This window comes from Narcine bancroftii, chromosome 4 (assembly GCF_036971445.1).
Source record: "Narcine bancroftii isolate sNarBan1 chromosome 4, sNarBan1.hap1, whole genome shotgun sequence".
In the NCBI taxonomy this organism is placed as follows: domain Eukaryota; kingdom Metazoa; phylum Chordata; class Chondrichthyes; order Torpediniformes; family Narcinidae; genus Narcine; species Narcine bancroftii.
This window is the reverse complement of record NC_091472.1, coordinates 265429068-265442112: the sequence shown is the minus strand read 5'-3', so window position 1 is coordinate 265442112 and position 13045 is coordinate 265429068. Positions and strand designations below refer to the sequence as shown.

Below are 13045 nucleotides of genomic sequence, written 5' to 3'. Positions count from 1 at the left end.
TCAACCATGGTGTCTGCAGATTTTTGTTTTACGAGCAGCTATTGCTACTTTGTTCAAATACAATAAGAAATAGTGAGCAAAGAAAATGTTATTTTTATTATTAATGCTAAAATTCCAAACAGTGTTTAGATTCTAATCAAAATAATGACACCCCTGCTTGCCAAATAATATTCTTTGTTCAGAAGTGAAATGTTAATGTGTTAAATTAACATTTACAATTTCCTCCATTAGCTTCTTATGACATTATATTTTGCTTTGGATAGGTTGAATGTAATTTTTGCAAAATTTGATGAAGTTCAGAAATCTGGAAATATGATCCTTTCTTCTGCAACTGGTAAGTAATTGGACTTGCTTTCCAGCTATTTTTGGACATATTAAAGAATCATTTTGAGATTTTCCCTTTGCTTTGACCTCATACTTGTTTGAACATGTTCATATTTGTTAAAAACTGGAGAAAGGGCTTGGTAGAGCAAAAGTGAAGTTTAATTTCAGAAATTGTGTTAATTAAATGTTTTTAAAATTAACATTAACTTTTGATATTTAGAAACTACGCTGGGTGGAAAAAATGTTGGGTTATGATAATTTTTTTGTTTTTGGAAGTTGTGCATTAAAATGAAATTTTAATTGTGAGACTTCAATATTTTGTGTTACATGTCAAATGTACAATGTGTCATTTTTTGACCATCTTCCTTTGCTTGGGGGAATTGGGATTACTTAGGCAATCAGATGGTAGCTGTGGAGTATGTCCATATTTTAAAGTAATTTCCTTTATGTCAGAACTGGAAAAAGCTAGATTTAAAAAATGCCGGGGAAGGGAGGTCAAAGAAAAGGACAGAGAGAAAAAATTTTAGAATGAAGGTGAAAGCAGGATTGATAAAGTAACAGAAGGGACAAAATACAACAGGCTGACAAGAAAAAAGTAAAAAAAAAATTGGTAAAGGATTACATGCTGCTTCATCTGTGACTTTTCTTCATAATATCAGAAATCAAGGTGTACAATCAAGGACAATACAACTTGCCCCATTGTACTTGCAACTCCTTGTCAAATTAAGTTATGCATTTTTGAACAGCATTCAGGCTTGGGCTGATAAATGGCAAGTAACATTTAACAGTTATTACCTGGTACACCAATCATGTAATTCTGTGATGTTAACAAATGCTAAGTCCCCCAGCAGCAAATTCCTGGGGTTAACAATGACCTTGAAGCTTGACTAGATCTGCTATCTAAACTGGCTTCAAGAGTCAGGTTGGTATCCTTCAGTATGATTTGCCTGCTAACACTCAAGCCTTTCCACTATTTAAAAGGCATGAGTCAGAAATGTGATATCCTTTGCTAGACTGGATAAGAGCAAGTACAACTCGCGAGAAGTTCAATGCCATCTAGAACAATGGAGCTGTCTTGAGTTGTGCCCCATCCTACACTCCAAATTTTAATTCCCTCTCATTGCACAGTAGCTGCAGTGTAAACCAGCTACAACTTGCTTGTGAAGGCTACTCCTGGAGAACTTCTCATACTGATGGCTACCATCAACAGGTAGGGTAAGGCCTGCAGATACAAGGGAATCTGCAGGTAATGGTGTTGCCCTCTAAGTTGAACACCACCCTAATTTAGAATTTGTTATTTGCCCTTTGTTTATGAGGGATCCAAGTTTTACAACTGTCTACTGAACAGCAAAATAAGAGAATTGTTGTGCGTCAAAAAAGTGGTTTATTGAAATGTGTTGCCCTTTTTGGCAAAGGCCTGGTCTGGAGAGTAATGCAAAAAATTGTGGTGGCAAAACATTCATCAGTACTCTACATGTGAACTTGATTGAATAGTATGGGGAAAAGTTAGTTAAACTGGGCTGTGACTTGGTACAATATCACATTATTAAAATTCCACATCATACTTGTCAATCGTCAGACATAATTGCCAGATTTGCAACTTGAAGGCACAGTGAAGTTAAGTAATGATCTTCAGAAGATCTAGAAAGGCTGGTGGAATGTGTGGATGGGCAACTAATGGAAGTTAATGCTGAGAAATTGTCATGTTACATTTTGATAGAATGAAGGAAGGCCTTATAAACTAGAGAGCGCAATTGTAAAATGGGTACAAAAACAGATCAGTTTACTGCACAGTTCATTGACAGATTGAAACAATATAAGAAAAAGTAGAAAGTTCTGGGTTTTCAAAATCGTGTTGGAGAGTAAGGAGGTGATGATGAACCTTTTTTTAAAAAAAAAAAATATTTTGTCAAAATTAAACTAAGTGTCCAGTTCCATTTGAGTAAAAGTCTTGTTTTCTTTTCATCTTGTTTAATTTTTTTTTAATGTTTTTCTGTGGTTAGATAAGTACAGAAGAAACCAAAACTTGACTGCTTCACAGGTCAAGAGTATCTGCAGCTACAGTGGGAAAGTACAGGGGTGAAAAGATGGATGGGTGATGGGGGAGAGGGCAGACCAAGGAGTATTGAAGGTAATGAACAATGCAAAACAAAAGCAGGAAAAGAAAGATGTGGTTGAATTACATTAAAATGTTGTTAACAATTGTGTCTCTGAGCACAATTGTCAGGGCCAGCATTTGCTTCCTTATCAATAACTTTCTGAGAAATGACTGGCTTGTTAGGTCAGTTCAGAAGTTAATTATAATTCAAAATTGTTATGGTTTTTTGAGTCCTAGATAAAGTCAGGACTTTCTATTGCATTTGATAGACCAACTATAAAGACTTTTTTCTGAACTGCTGCTTGATGCAGTCACCAGGGGCGTTAGTATCAAAGACTTCCTGAAACAATTCACTCTTAAGGATGCCATTTATGCACTTGTTAATGCTTGGAAAAAGGTAACCAAAGCCACATTGAAATATGCTTGGCACAATCTTTGGCCTGCAACAATGTTCACTGAAAATGAGCCTTGCAGCCAAAGACTTTGAAGGATTCCACGTCAATGATGAGAGGAGGGTGAAAGCAAACTTCCTTGCTTGCGCCAAAATTGCTGCAGCAGAAAATGTAAATACATTAGAGGCAGCTGGCATCGGAAGAAGTGCTGAACATTGATAATGATGCTTCTGTTGTGCTTTCCTTGAGTGATGGAAAAAGTTACCGACATGATGTTACAACGATAAGCACGACAAAACTAGTGATGAGAAAGAAGTGAACACAGGTGAAAAAAATCACCTTAGATGATATGGTTCAAATGTGTGATCATTTAATTGGTGGCATGGAACAACGTGCATTTATCACTGAGCATGCAATTGTGGCATTTTATTCAAGTAAAGAGACACTACTTAGACAAAGATCTTTTAATGAAACAGTTAACTTTGTAAGAAGTTCTTAAAAAGAATCCAACCTGAAGACATTGTTGTAATGTGCTTTTATTGCTTTCATGCTTGAAGTTTTACTGCAGTTTACTTAAAAGCTCAGTTTGAGCCAGTTATATTTGATGTTTCAGTGCATGTTTTACTTAAAATCTGAGTTTGAGACAGTTATTTTTGGTTTTAATGTATGTTTAACTTAAAAATAAAAAAGCACGCTAGTGATTTTATTGTCTTTATTTATCATTTATCTTTCTTCCCCCCCCCCCACCTCCTTGCGGTCCAGCACTGCTACTGCTGCATTGCCATGTGTCTGTTTTGCTGCCATTTTAATTCCAAAAATCAAAATAATCCAAAAACTGAAAAGTGTCCCAAGGATTAGGCACCTGTATCTCATTTTCTTTAGTGGATAGTGACATCCATTGAATAGTGAACATCCAAAGAAACTTAGTAGTCTCCAAAGGTGGGTAGTTAAATAGTGGGGGTGGTGAGGGAGGAAATAACTTGATGGAAGAACTCAAGTGGGCCTACTGTGTTGGTCAGGAAGAAATCCTACATCCATCCTGATTGGATTGGATTAGGCTCAGTCAGGTCATGGTTTGGGTTGGGATTTGATTTTTGTGCCTGAACAGGCGGAACTTCTGAGTGGTGTCTTAAAAAAGGACTGTCTGTTTCTATCTGGATGTTGCCTGACCAGAGTCCCTCCAGCCCTTCTTTGTTTGTTCAGCTTTACAGCATCAACAGTTCTTGTCTTTAGAGATTCTGCAATTATGTGTGGTTGAAAACATTGGGCAGCGAAGATTTTTTCTTCCTGAACAGTTTTGGGTGTATTATGGATTTTGGGCTGCTGATCATAAGATCTCTTTAAAATATTCCTATCATGTACTGTTTTCTTTTAGATATAACTGATTTTTGTAATCTCCTGTGAAATTTTAAGTCTACTAGTATTTTGCTCACAAAGCAAGCTATTTTGGTCAGTCCAAGCATGCCTGGGTGTTGTTTTGGGCCTGGTCATACTTAGTCAGGATAGATGCAGACATGCTATAAAACTAGTTCACATATATGGATGTTGTGCATTACATTGATATAGATTGAAGGCATTTTGATGCACATGTCCTTCAGGCAATAGCATAGTGAGTGTACTTAACAATAGAATTTATTGTCTTCATGAAAATTCAATACAGCAAAAATGTCAATGTCGCCACAGCTGCAATACATTCTGTTACATTTATGGCGAGTATATGCTTAAGGCTCAAAGATACTGCATGACTGCACTTGGTAAGAAAGTCAATGAGCTATACTTCAGTTGTAAAATAGGTGACCAAGCCAAACTCTGGGCTCCTTACATTTGTAGTACAACATGTGCGGTCAAACTCAGAACTTGACTCATAGGTACATTATGCGATTAAACATGCTAAATTCAATAACAGTTAATTTAATGTTTCTCCAACTTCCTACATGATATAGCAAACCTGAAATTATCTTAGTGTTCAACTTGAAGTTGTCTTTCATAATCCCCAATTTTTTTTTGTCAGGAAGCAAATCTTTTTGTGGGGGGGGGGATTGTCCAATGACAATGATCTGTCCACCAAAGTAATTGTATCTGGGCTAACACATTTGGATGCACAAATTCTGAAACTATTGAGTTAATTTTTAAAAAGTAAACAAAGAATATTATTATACACTGGAGAAAAAACAAAAGCTTCAGATGCTAGAATCTTGAAGACAACGAATTGCTGATTCCTCCATCAATTCTCATTATATCATTATGTCCTTCCTGGATGGGGTTAAAGAGTGGGCTCTAGTGCTGATTAAGGTAAACATGAGTTAGAGATATGAAGATAAAGCCAAACTGAGATGCAGTTTATTTTCTGAATCAGTCCAAGCCTTGATACTATAAATAATTAATTTTAAGGTTTGAGTTTGAAGGAAATTTCAGGAGCCAGGTGACTGAAGAAAGGAGCCTTCACAATTTTCAATCCTTTGCACTGAAGGATAATAAGCTTGTGGTTTGTACTTTGGACGCCAGCATGAATGAGGTCAGAAAATATTATCCTCTTGAGACTGAATCCAGGATGCACTCTGTTGTGTAGCATTTGTGCGCATGCTTCATTGTAAGCTTATGCTTAATATGACTACAGGAGAAGGTAAGAATCAAATTGAAATATGTATATGATTTACTGCAAGTATTTTGTGTTTCTTTGAGTGTCTGAACAAGAGTTTGTTGGGTATGGGTTTTAAACAATTCCCAACTTGTTCACTGCTATTTCAAGATGCAAACTATTTATTTGTTTTATTTGGTCACTTTCCTTTTGGTGGCTGTTAGTGAAGCATATGTGAGGCACTAATTTAACTATAGTTCTTAGTATGTTCTATGCTTGGGTGTACTGGCATGTGATATGCCATAGACAAGGACCAATCAGGTATCATTCCAATACTGGGCTTTTATTAACAGAGGAAAAGCCACCTCTAAACTGGCCAGTGGGAGAGGTTCTCCATCTGTTCTAGCAGTAGGGTGGAGTTTCTCTACAACCATAGCTGATCGCAAGCAGTCAGTATACTGACTCCCCATTACATCATCACATTCACCCCACCTAAAATTGACTAATTTTAAGAAAATGCAATAATGGCAAAATCAAAGGGCAAGGGAATTCGTAAAGGGAGTTCCATTTATTTTTACTTTTGAAGGAAGTATGAGGACAGTGAGGCATTGGTTGCCAGGCAATCACTTGTTGTCAAGTGTCCTTATCATTTGGGAGATGAAGGGTCAGCAGATGAAGTTATTGAATTGACATTTAATATGGCAGCAGCTGGTGAGATTGGACTCTCTGCTGTTTGTGAATTTGCCATCTGCTTCAATGATTGATGGATGTAGAAAAGCACTATTCCACAAAAAAGCCATGGTGTTTCATCTTTCCTATATTGAAGCATCATTGATTAAAGTGGTCTAGCAGGTATTTTGAACTTTTAGTTTAAATTTTATTGTTTCAAAAATATTTTTGTACAAATCCCTACTTATTCTTTGATAATTAGCTCTCTAAGTGGTTATATGATTCAAAATGCTGCACCATTTAATAAATCTGTGTCATTTTTGGTAATATACCAATAAATTAGCATGTTACATATATATGCTCAAAATGAGCTGTTGATGTATACACTCGCATCCTATCAATTAAGATAGGTTATGTATACTCAGTTTTGAGAATCAAATTAAACCTACATGACAGAAAGGAAATAATCTAGTAAATTTACATTTTACATCTGATTGATCAAGTACATTACAATTCTGATTATCCGAAATCCTCAAAACTTTGGATAAATGAGGATACCCCAAAGAAATCAGAAATCCTTATTTATCCGAAATTTTTTCAGAGCTGAACTGACCAGGGACGTCAGGCTCCCAGTGGCAGCAGGGGACTGAGGGCTCCCAGCACGAGCAGGGTCTTTGTGGGGAGGTACTGGTGAGAATCAAACATCATTTTAATGCTTTAAAGCCTTGTTGTTTAAACACTGTGGCAAGTGATTTGCTGTGGCTACTCAACTGTTTGTTTTAAAATGACCAGTTTGCTGGGAATTTTTAAAAAAATCTGACAGGCCCAGTCCCAACCATTTTGGATAATCGGAGTTGTACTGCATTTGTAAATTATGCTCATTTCAATGGAATTATTGTAATGTCATAGAAATAGAGAATCGAATTTGCTGTTTTAATATTGTCAGATTTGTTGCGGTTCTTCAGTTATTACTACATGAGCGTATATGGAATGAGCAGCCAGAGGAAGTGGTTGAGGAGATTACAATGGCAACATTTAAAAGATAATTGAACCAATACCTAGATGGGGAAGGGTTAGAAGATGATGGGTAGAGTAGAGGCAATTAGGATTAGCATAGATTGGCAACTAGGTTATCATGGACTGGTTGGTCTTTTTGAAAGAATTATCCAATTAGTTAATGCTGCAGAAAAATTATTAGTTTTTATTCAATACTTTGAGAAGATCACTGAATCTGATGCCTTATTTGTTTCAGACAGTAGATTCCAGTGGTCAGGAAACCACCATTTTTGTTTTCTGCATTTCCCTGGTTCTTTCACCCCATTGTTTTAAATGTTAGAAAATATGATAGAAAATGCAAGGTTTGTTTTTTTTGGTCAGCAGTGAATGCAGTAATTATTGTCTAAATATATATTTTTTTAAAAGCTGCAGATCCTGCAAACCTGAAATAACACAGGAAATGCTATTTCCACAGCACCTGTGGAAAGAAAAAATCTAACATTTCAGATCAAAGCTGAGGACAAAATGGCATTATTGAATTTTAGTAGCCATTGAATTCTTTATTGTTGTTTGGAGATAAAGTAACAATCTTCATTTTGCATTCTGTCTGGACAAGTCAACTTGTATGGCAGTAGTGCAATAATAAATAAGAATGTAGGGAGTACAATTGCAATAAGTTAAATAGTTCATGTTATAGAAATATAAAACCGGGCAAGGGCATCATCTTTTCCCAGTGAGAGAGTAATTTAATCGTCAGATAAAACCAATAAAGAAGCTGTCCTTGAATCTGGAAGTTCATGTTTTCAAGTACATATATCTTCTTCCTAGTGGAAGGAGGGAGAAGAGAGTTTGACATAGCAGCGTTTGATTGATGAGTCAGAGCTGATGGAGTGGAGATTCATTTGTGTGATGGCCTGAGCTTTATTTACCACTCTCCTCACTTTGGTCTTCACACCAAGTTATAATGCATCTGGGCAGGATACTTTCTTTGGCACATCTGTAAAAGTTGGTAGCACACCTTGTGGGCATGCTGAATTTCAAACTATTGAAGAAATTTGGAAGAGCAATCGTGATGGGCTGAATGGAATTATTAATGAAGGACAATGGTAGAAATTGAATGTAATTTCACATCTAAAGAGGTGATAGGATGAGGATTTAAAATAAAAGGGCAAGATATTTCATTTGTCAAGAAACAATCTCAGCTCTAAGCTATCCATGGGAAAATGAATCCTTTGAATATGAATCCTTTGAATTTCCATCAAGAAATCTTTGCAGAATATATCAAAATGTTTGAAGCAACTCATTGGTGTGCTAGATTTATTTTGTGTGGCCCCTTGGTTCAGCATTATTTATCCTATCCTTCGTCATATTTAATTTTTAGAAAAGCGATTTGGGATGATTGTATTGAAACTTGACATTGTCTTGACTTAAAAGAAAAAAAGACCTGTGGAATCTATCTGGTAGGCTACTTGGGAAGTTGTAGGTCGTCTTGATCTTAGAAATTATTTAAAATCCTTTCAGGAAAGGTGCACTGCATATAGAACTGGAAAAAATGGTAGTTGCCAGTGATGTTTTGCCTTTGGATTAGAAAGAAACCAATAAAAGATTGATTGCTATGATCAACTTAATTATCATACAGTTTTTGTATGTTGACACAAAAAATAAGCTATATGCACCCTTGACTTTTATTGTGTAGAATTTTCTAGGGTTTTATTCTTTCGGTATTGGGGAAAGAAGGAATATGTTTCAACAGTTATGTTTGTTTCCTGATTTTGAAAATGGGGACCATTGCAGCAGGAATGTGAACACTTCTATCTTGAGTCTGGTGATTTCATTGCCTTTTTTTAACCTTTTGGTTACTTCCATGATCCATCATCCCATTGCACTCATGCCAGACCTCCATGAACATGTGACCTCTTTCATTCTCTGTAGATCACTCATCCAAAATTTTGATACTCATTTGCAAATCCTGACCCAGCAACACCTCTGGTTTTAAGCTTCTTGTTGTAGTGTCAACATTTTTTCTTCACTGAAGTTGTCTCTACACCTTACAATTACCTGTGACTCCACATTCTTCCAATTTCTTTATACATCCAATTTGTGCCTCATGGGCAAGCCCAATTGCTATTGCTTCAAAATTGGTGGTCATATTTTTGGCTGCATTAACCAAGTTTTTAAATTTGTTCATTGAGTCTCTTTCGCATTCTCTTAAAACCTGGTGTAAACACTCTATTGATTTTATATTTTTGGCTCTATAATACCCCTTGGATTTAAAAAAAAAAGTTGATGATTCTTTTTCCTTGTGTTTCCTAGTTTAATTTTTTTCCCATGCAGAATAAACTGTTACCATAACTATGGCACATATTAATAACTTGTTGTAAGAGTAGAAACTGCATTGTTGCCACCTAGACCTGTCATTCTGAATTGAATGCAATAGTTTAAAAGAGCTAAATGATGACTGCTCTTTTAGCAATGCATGTTCAAGGTGGGTGAATAATTTTCAAAATAATCTGTGATTTGCTTATCTAAAGCATTTTCATGGTTGGTAATTTTATATTTGCTCCCACATTGTACACCTGTCTCATTTTATGTTATCCAGCATAAAATCATAATGTTTCTGTGCATTTCTTGATCTGTAATGAACAAAATAGAAACTGATTTGAATATTTAAGTAATAATTTTTCTGCAAGCATAAAGTACTTTCTGGGTTTTCAAAAAAGGATTCATATACCTCCATTTGGCATGAAATTAAAAGAAAGGAAAATTACATGATTGTAGCTCCTTGTCCCGGTTCTGACATCTATTATAGAAAAGGTTACATGTATTTATAACACAAATGGGGTGAAGTAGATTTCTGATTGGTTTCCTTGGATGGAAGTTGCTCAACAGTTCTTTTTAAATGTGTAATGTTATCCTATCTGCTGAAGTGTGTCATGATCGTGTATACTTACCTTCGTTGGGAGGAGGAGAGTGTAAGTGTCAGGATTACCCGTGTGACAGTGAGACAATGAGAAGGTCAAAGGAGTGTAGCTGGGTGATGTTTGGGGAATTGAAGAGTTCAGTGTTGCATCAAGTGAATAAAAAAAGAAAGTGGACTTCATGAAATGAACGAGTGAGTGTATTCTTTGTTTGTACGCTGTGGTAAATAGGTGCTATTACAAGTGGTGACCCCACAAGTTCACAGGACCTTCTAATTTATAATGGATAGTGATGAGGATCAACCCCTTACAGGAGTAGTTGGAGAGGTCAAACTAAAGATTCCCCCCTTTTTATTAATAATGCACCAGCATGGTTCATCATCCTCATAGTACATTTCTCTGCCCTCAGTGTGATGAGTCAGAAGACGAAGTATGTTTTACTTTTGGAGTGTCTTCCAGAGCAGAGGATATCTTAGCAATCCGGATAGTCATCTCCCATATGACCTACTTAAGGTGGCTATTCTGTGGCATACTCAGCCATCTAGGGAGCTGTGTATTGCCCAGTAACTAGCTGATGTCAGCCTAGGCAATAGGCAACCTTCACAGATATGGAAAAGGTGGTGTGAGTTAGCTGGACAGATCCTATCGAAGGTGATTTTTGGAAACTGATTCCTTTGATGTTTACCTCGTCATGTTCAAGGGCATTTGGTGAGTGTCTTTCAAATTTCAACTCTTGATCAGTTGACAGATCATGCTGACCTTTTTACATCTGAGACCTCTGTGTTGATGATTGAAGGATTAACTTCTACCCCTCATCAGGAGCAAATGGAACTGGAACAACTGCTTACTGTGCTTTGTGAACTGCCAGCACTCTTCTCGAGCGCCGGTAGCGCCGGCACCTGTCTCGAGCGCCAGTAGCGCCAGCACCCTTCTCGAGCGCCGGCACCCTTCTCGAGCTACGGTAGTTGAGTTAGAACAGCAAATGACTACACAGGTCCAAGTTTTGGGCATGCATCAGAATTCCTCATGTTGACCTGATTGGAAACATGATGCTCGAGGATGTGGTAGAGGTGGCGGACAGCGTATTTATTGGAAGCATTGGAGATTTGGTGCCACTGCGTGATCCTGTCAGCTACCTTGCGACTTCTACAAATGACCTGGCCCAGCAGTAGAGGCAACTGTTGCCATGAGCACGCTGGCTGCTTGCTTTTCCTCAAAGATAGTCTCTCAGGTGTTGATTCCGGTGCAGAGATTTCAGTGATCCCTCCAACCACGGAGGAATGCAGACATCCCAATATGTCATGTGTTCTTTCAGCTACGAATGATTCTCATATTCAAATACTGTACGTAGCCAGAGGTCACTCGCATTAGATTTCAGGCTCAAGAAACCTTTTCAGTGGGTTTTCATGGTTGCCAACATGGCAAATGCCAGTTGGACTGTGCATAGCCTGTCTTGCACTATCATACAAGGTCGGGCCAAACTGTCAGCCCTCCAGTCTGTTATGTACCATTGCCATCAACAATTCAGGATAGCATTAACAGCAGATGATGATGCATCTCTGTGGAACGAATGTTTGTGCATACTGCTGTTCAGGCAGATCTTGGATATTCAGTGGCAGGGCTACTATATGACAGTACATTAACTTTGCCAGGCGAGTTTGTGAGTTGAGCTCCAAGCACAGTTCTCTGTAGTCTGGCTAGTTTTGTTGATTGTCTTCGGGAAGACATGAGTTTACTCCAGCCTGCATCTATGTGGCAGGTGTCACCAAAACTCATTTTTGCAGATCTTATCTCAACAGGAGATCACCCTTCATAGACTCCAATCTGATGGTGCTCCAATCCTACATTTCCAGTTGTTTTATTTTGCCCAAGATCCACAAACATCTTGGCAGACCTTCCCCCACCAAACTTATCTCCTCACTTTGACTCTATCCTCTCTTCTTTTGTACAGCCCCTTCCCACTTGCATCTGGGATACATAGTATCCCTTCCGCCACTTTTACAACTTGTAATTCCCTGGCCCCTTCCATTGTATCATCACCATGGATCTCAAATCTTCATGCGCCTCCATTTCCCCCACCAGGAACATGGTAAAATACTCTATTTCTTGGAACAACTTTCTGAACAGTTTCACTGCACTTCTCATCTGCCTATCTGAACATGTTTCCCTCTTGTATAACTTTTTGATGCCTCTCACTTCCTTCAAGTCCAAGGTTCAACCATGGGCACTTGCGTGAGTCCCAGCTCTGTCTACCTTAAAGTTGACTACACGAAACACTCCTTGTCCCAAACCTACCCTGGCACCACCCCACCCCCAGCCCTTCCTGTTAGATTTTATGACTACTTCAGGACTGCTTCCTGCACTTGTGCAGAACTCATCAATTTTGTATACTTTGTGACTAACTTCCACCCTGCTCTTAAACTTTTTTAAAAGAAACTTACTGAAATATTGTCATTTCTTTTTCTCTCAGTGCTGCTGCTTGACCCACTGGGTTCTCCAAGCTGATAGTATTTTGTTCCAAATTCCAGCATCGACTGTCTCTTCTCTGTCCTCAAACTAAATCTGAAATGATTGGCTTTTGTATGGAGAGCTCACCTTCACCTGTAAACTAATCAAGTATCATAGATTTATTTATCAAGCTCCTGCTGCTGCTGTAATTACGAATAATCAAAAATCTTCACTTTTTAAGTTATTTTGAGGAACTAGACCGGGTTGTTCTCTTAGCCCTTTATTATTTAATTTAGCTTTGGAACCCCTAGCAATAGTACTTCAAAATTCCAATGACATTTGGGGAATTAATAGAGGAGATGGAATTCACAAAATTTCTTTATTTGCAGATTGTAGCAGCGGTGTAGTGTGCCGAGCAGGCACATAGTGCGGTATCGCAAACCATCGCCAGTGTGGCTCACCAGCGAATGCGTGGAGCTGCGGGATGGGCCGCCATGCACTCACCTGGGCAATGGACCACATATACATGGTACTGTGTGCTGAGTAACAGCACACTAGATTGCTATGCCTTTTTCCAGAGGGCGCAAGGCTTCCATCGTGTTTACTTTAAACCTGCCAGCCC

The 13045-nt window shown here is 37.9% G+C and overlaps 1 protein-coding gene across 9 annotated transcripts in view; it reads left to right on the top strand.

Moving 5' to 3' along the window:
* clasp1a (cytoplasmic linker associated protein 1a) overlaps nt 1-13045 on the top strand; it is a 235470-nt gene that overhangs the window by 43689 nt on the left and 178736 nt on the right. For all 9 annotated transcript variants that reach the window (XM_069934915.1, XM_069934911.1, XM_069934914.1 and 6 more), the window contains exon 8: nt 264-334. In XM_069934915.1, the coding sequence (XP_069791016.1) occupies nt 264-334 (71 nt within the window). The remainder of the gene's footprint in view (nt 1-263; nt 335-13045) is intronic.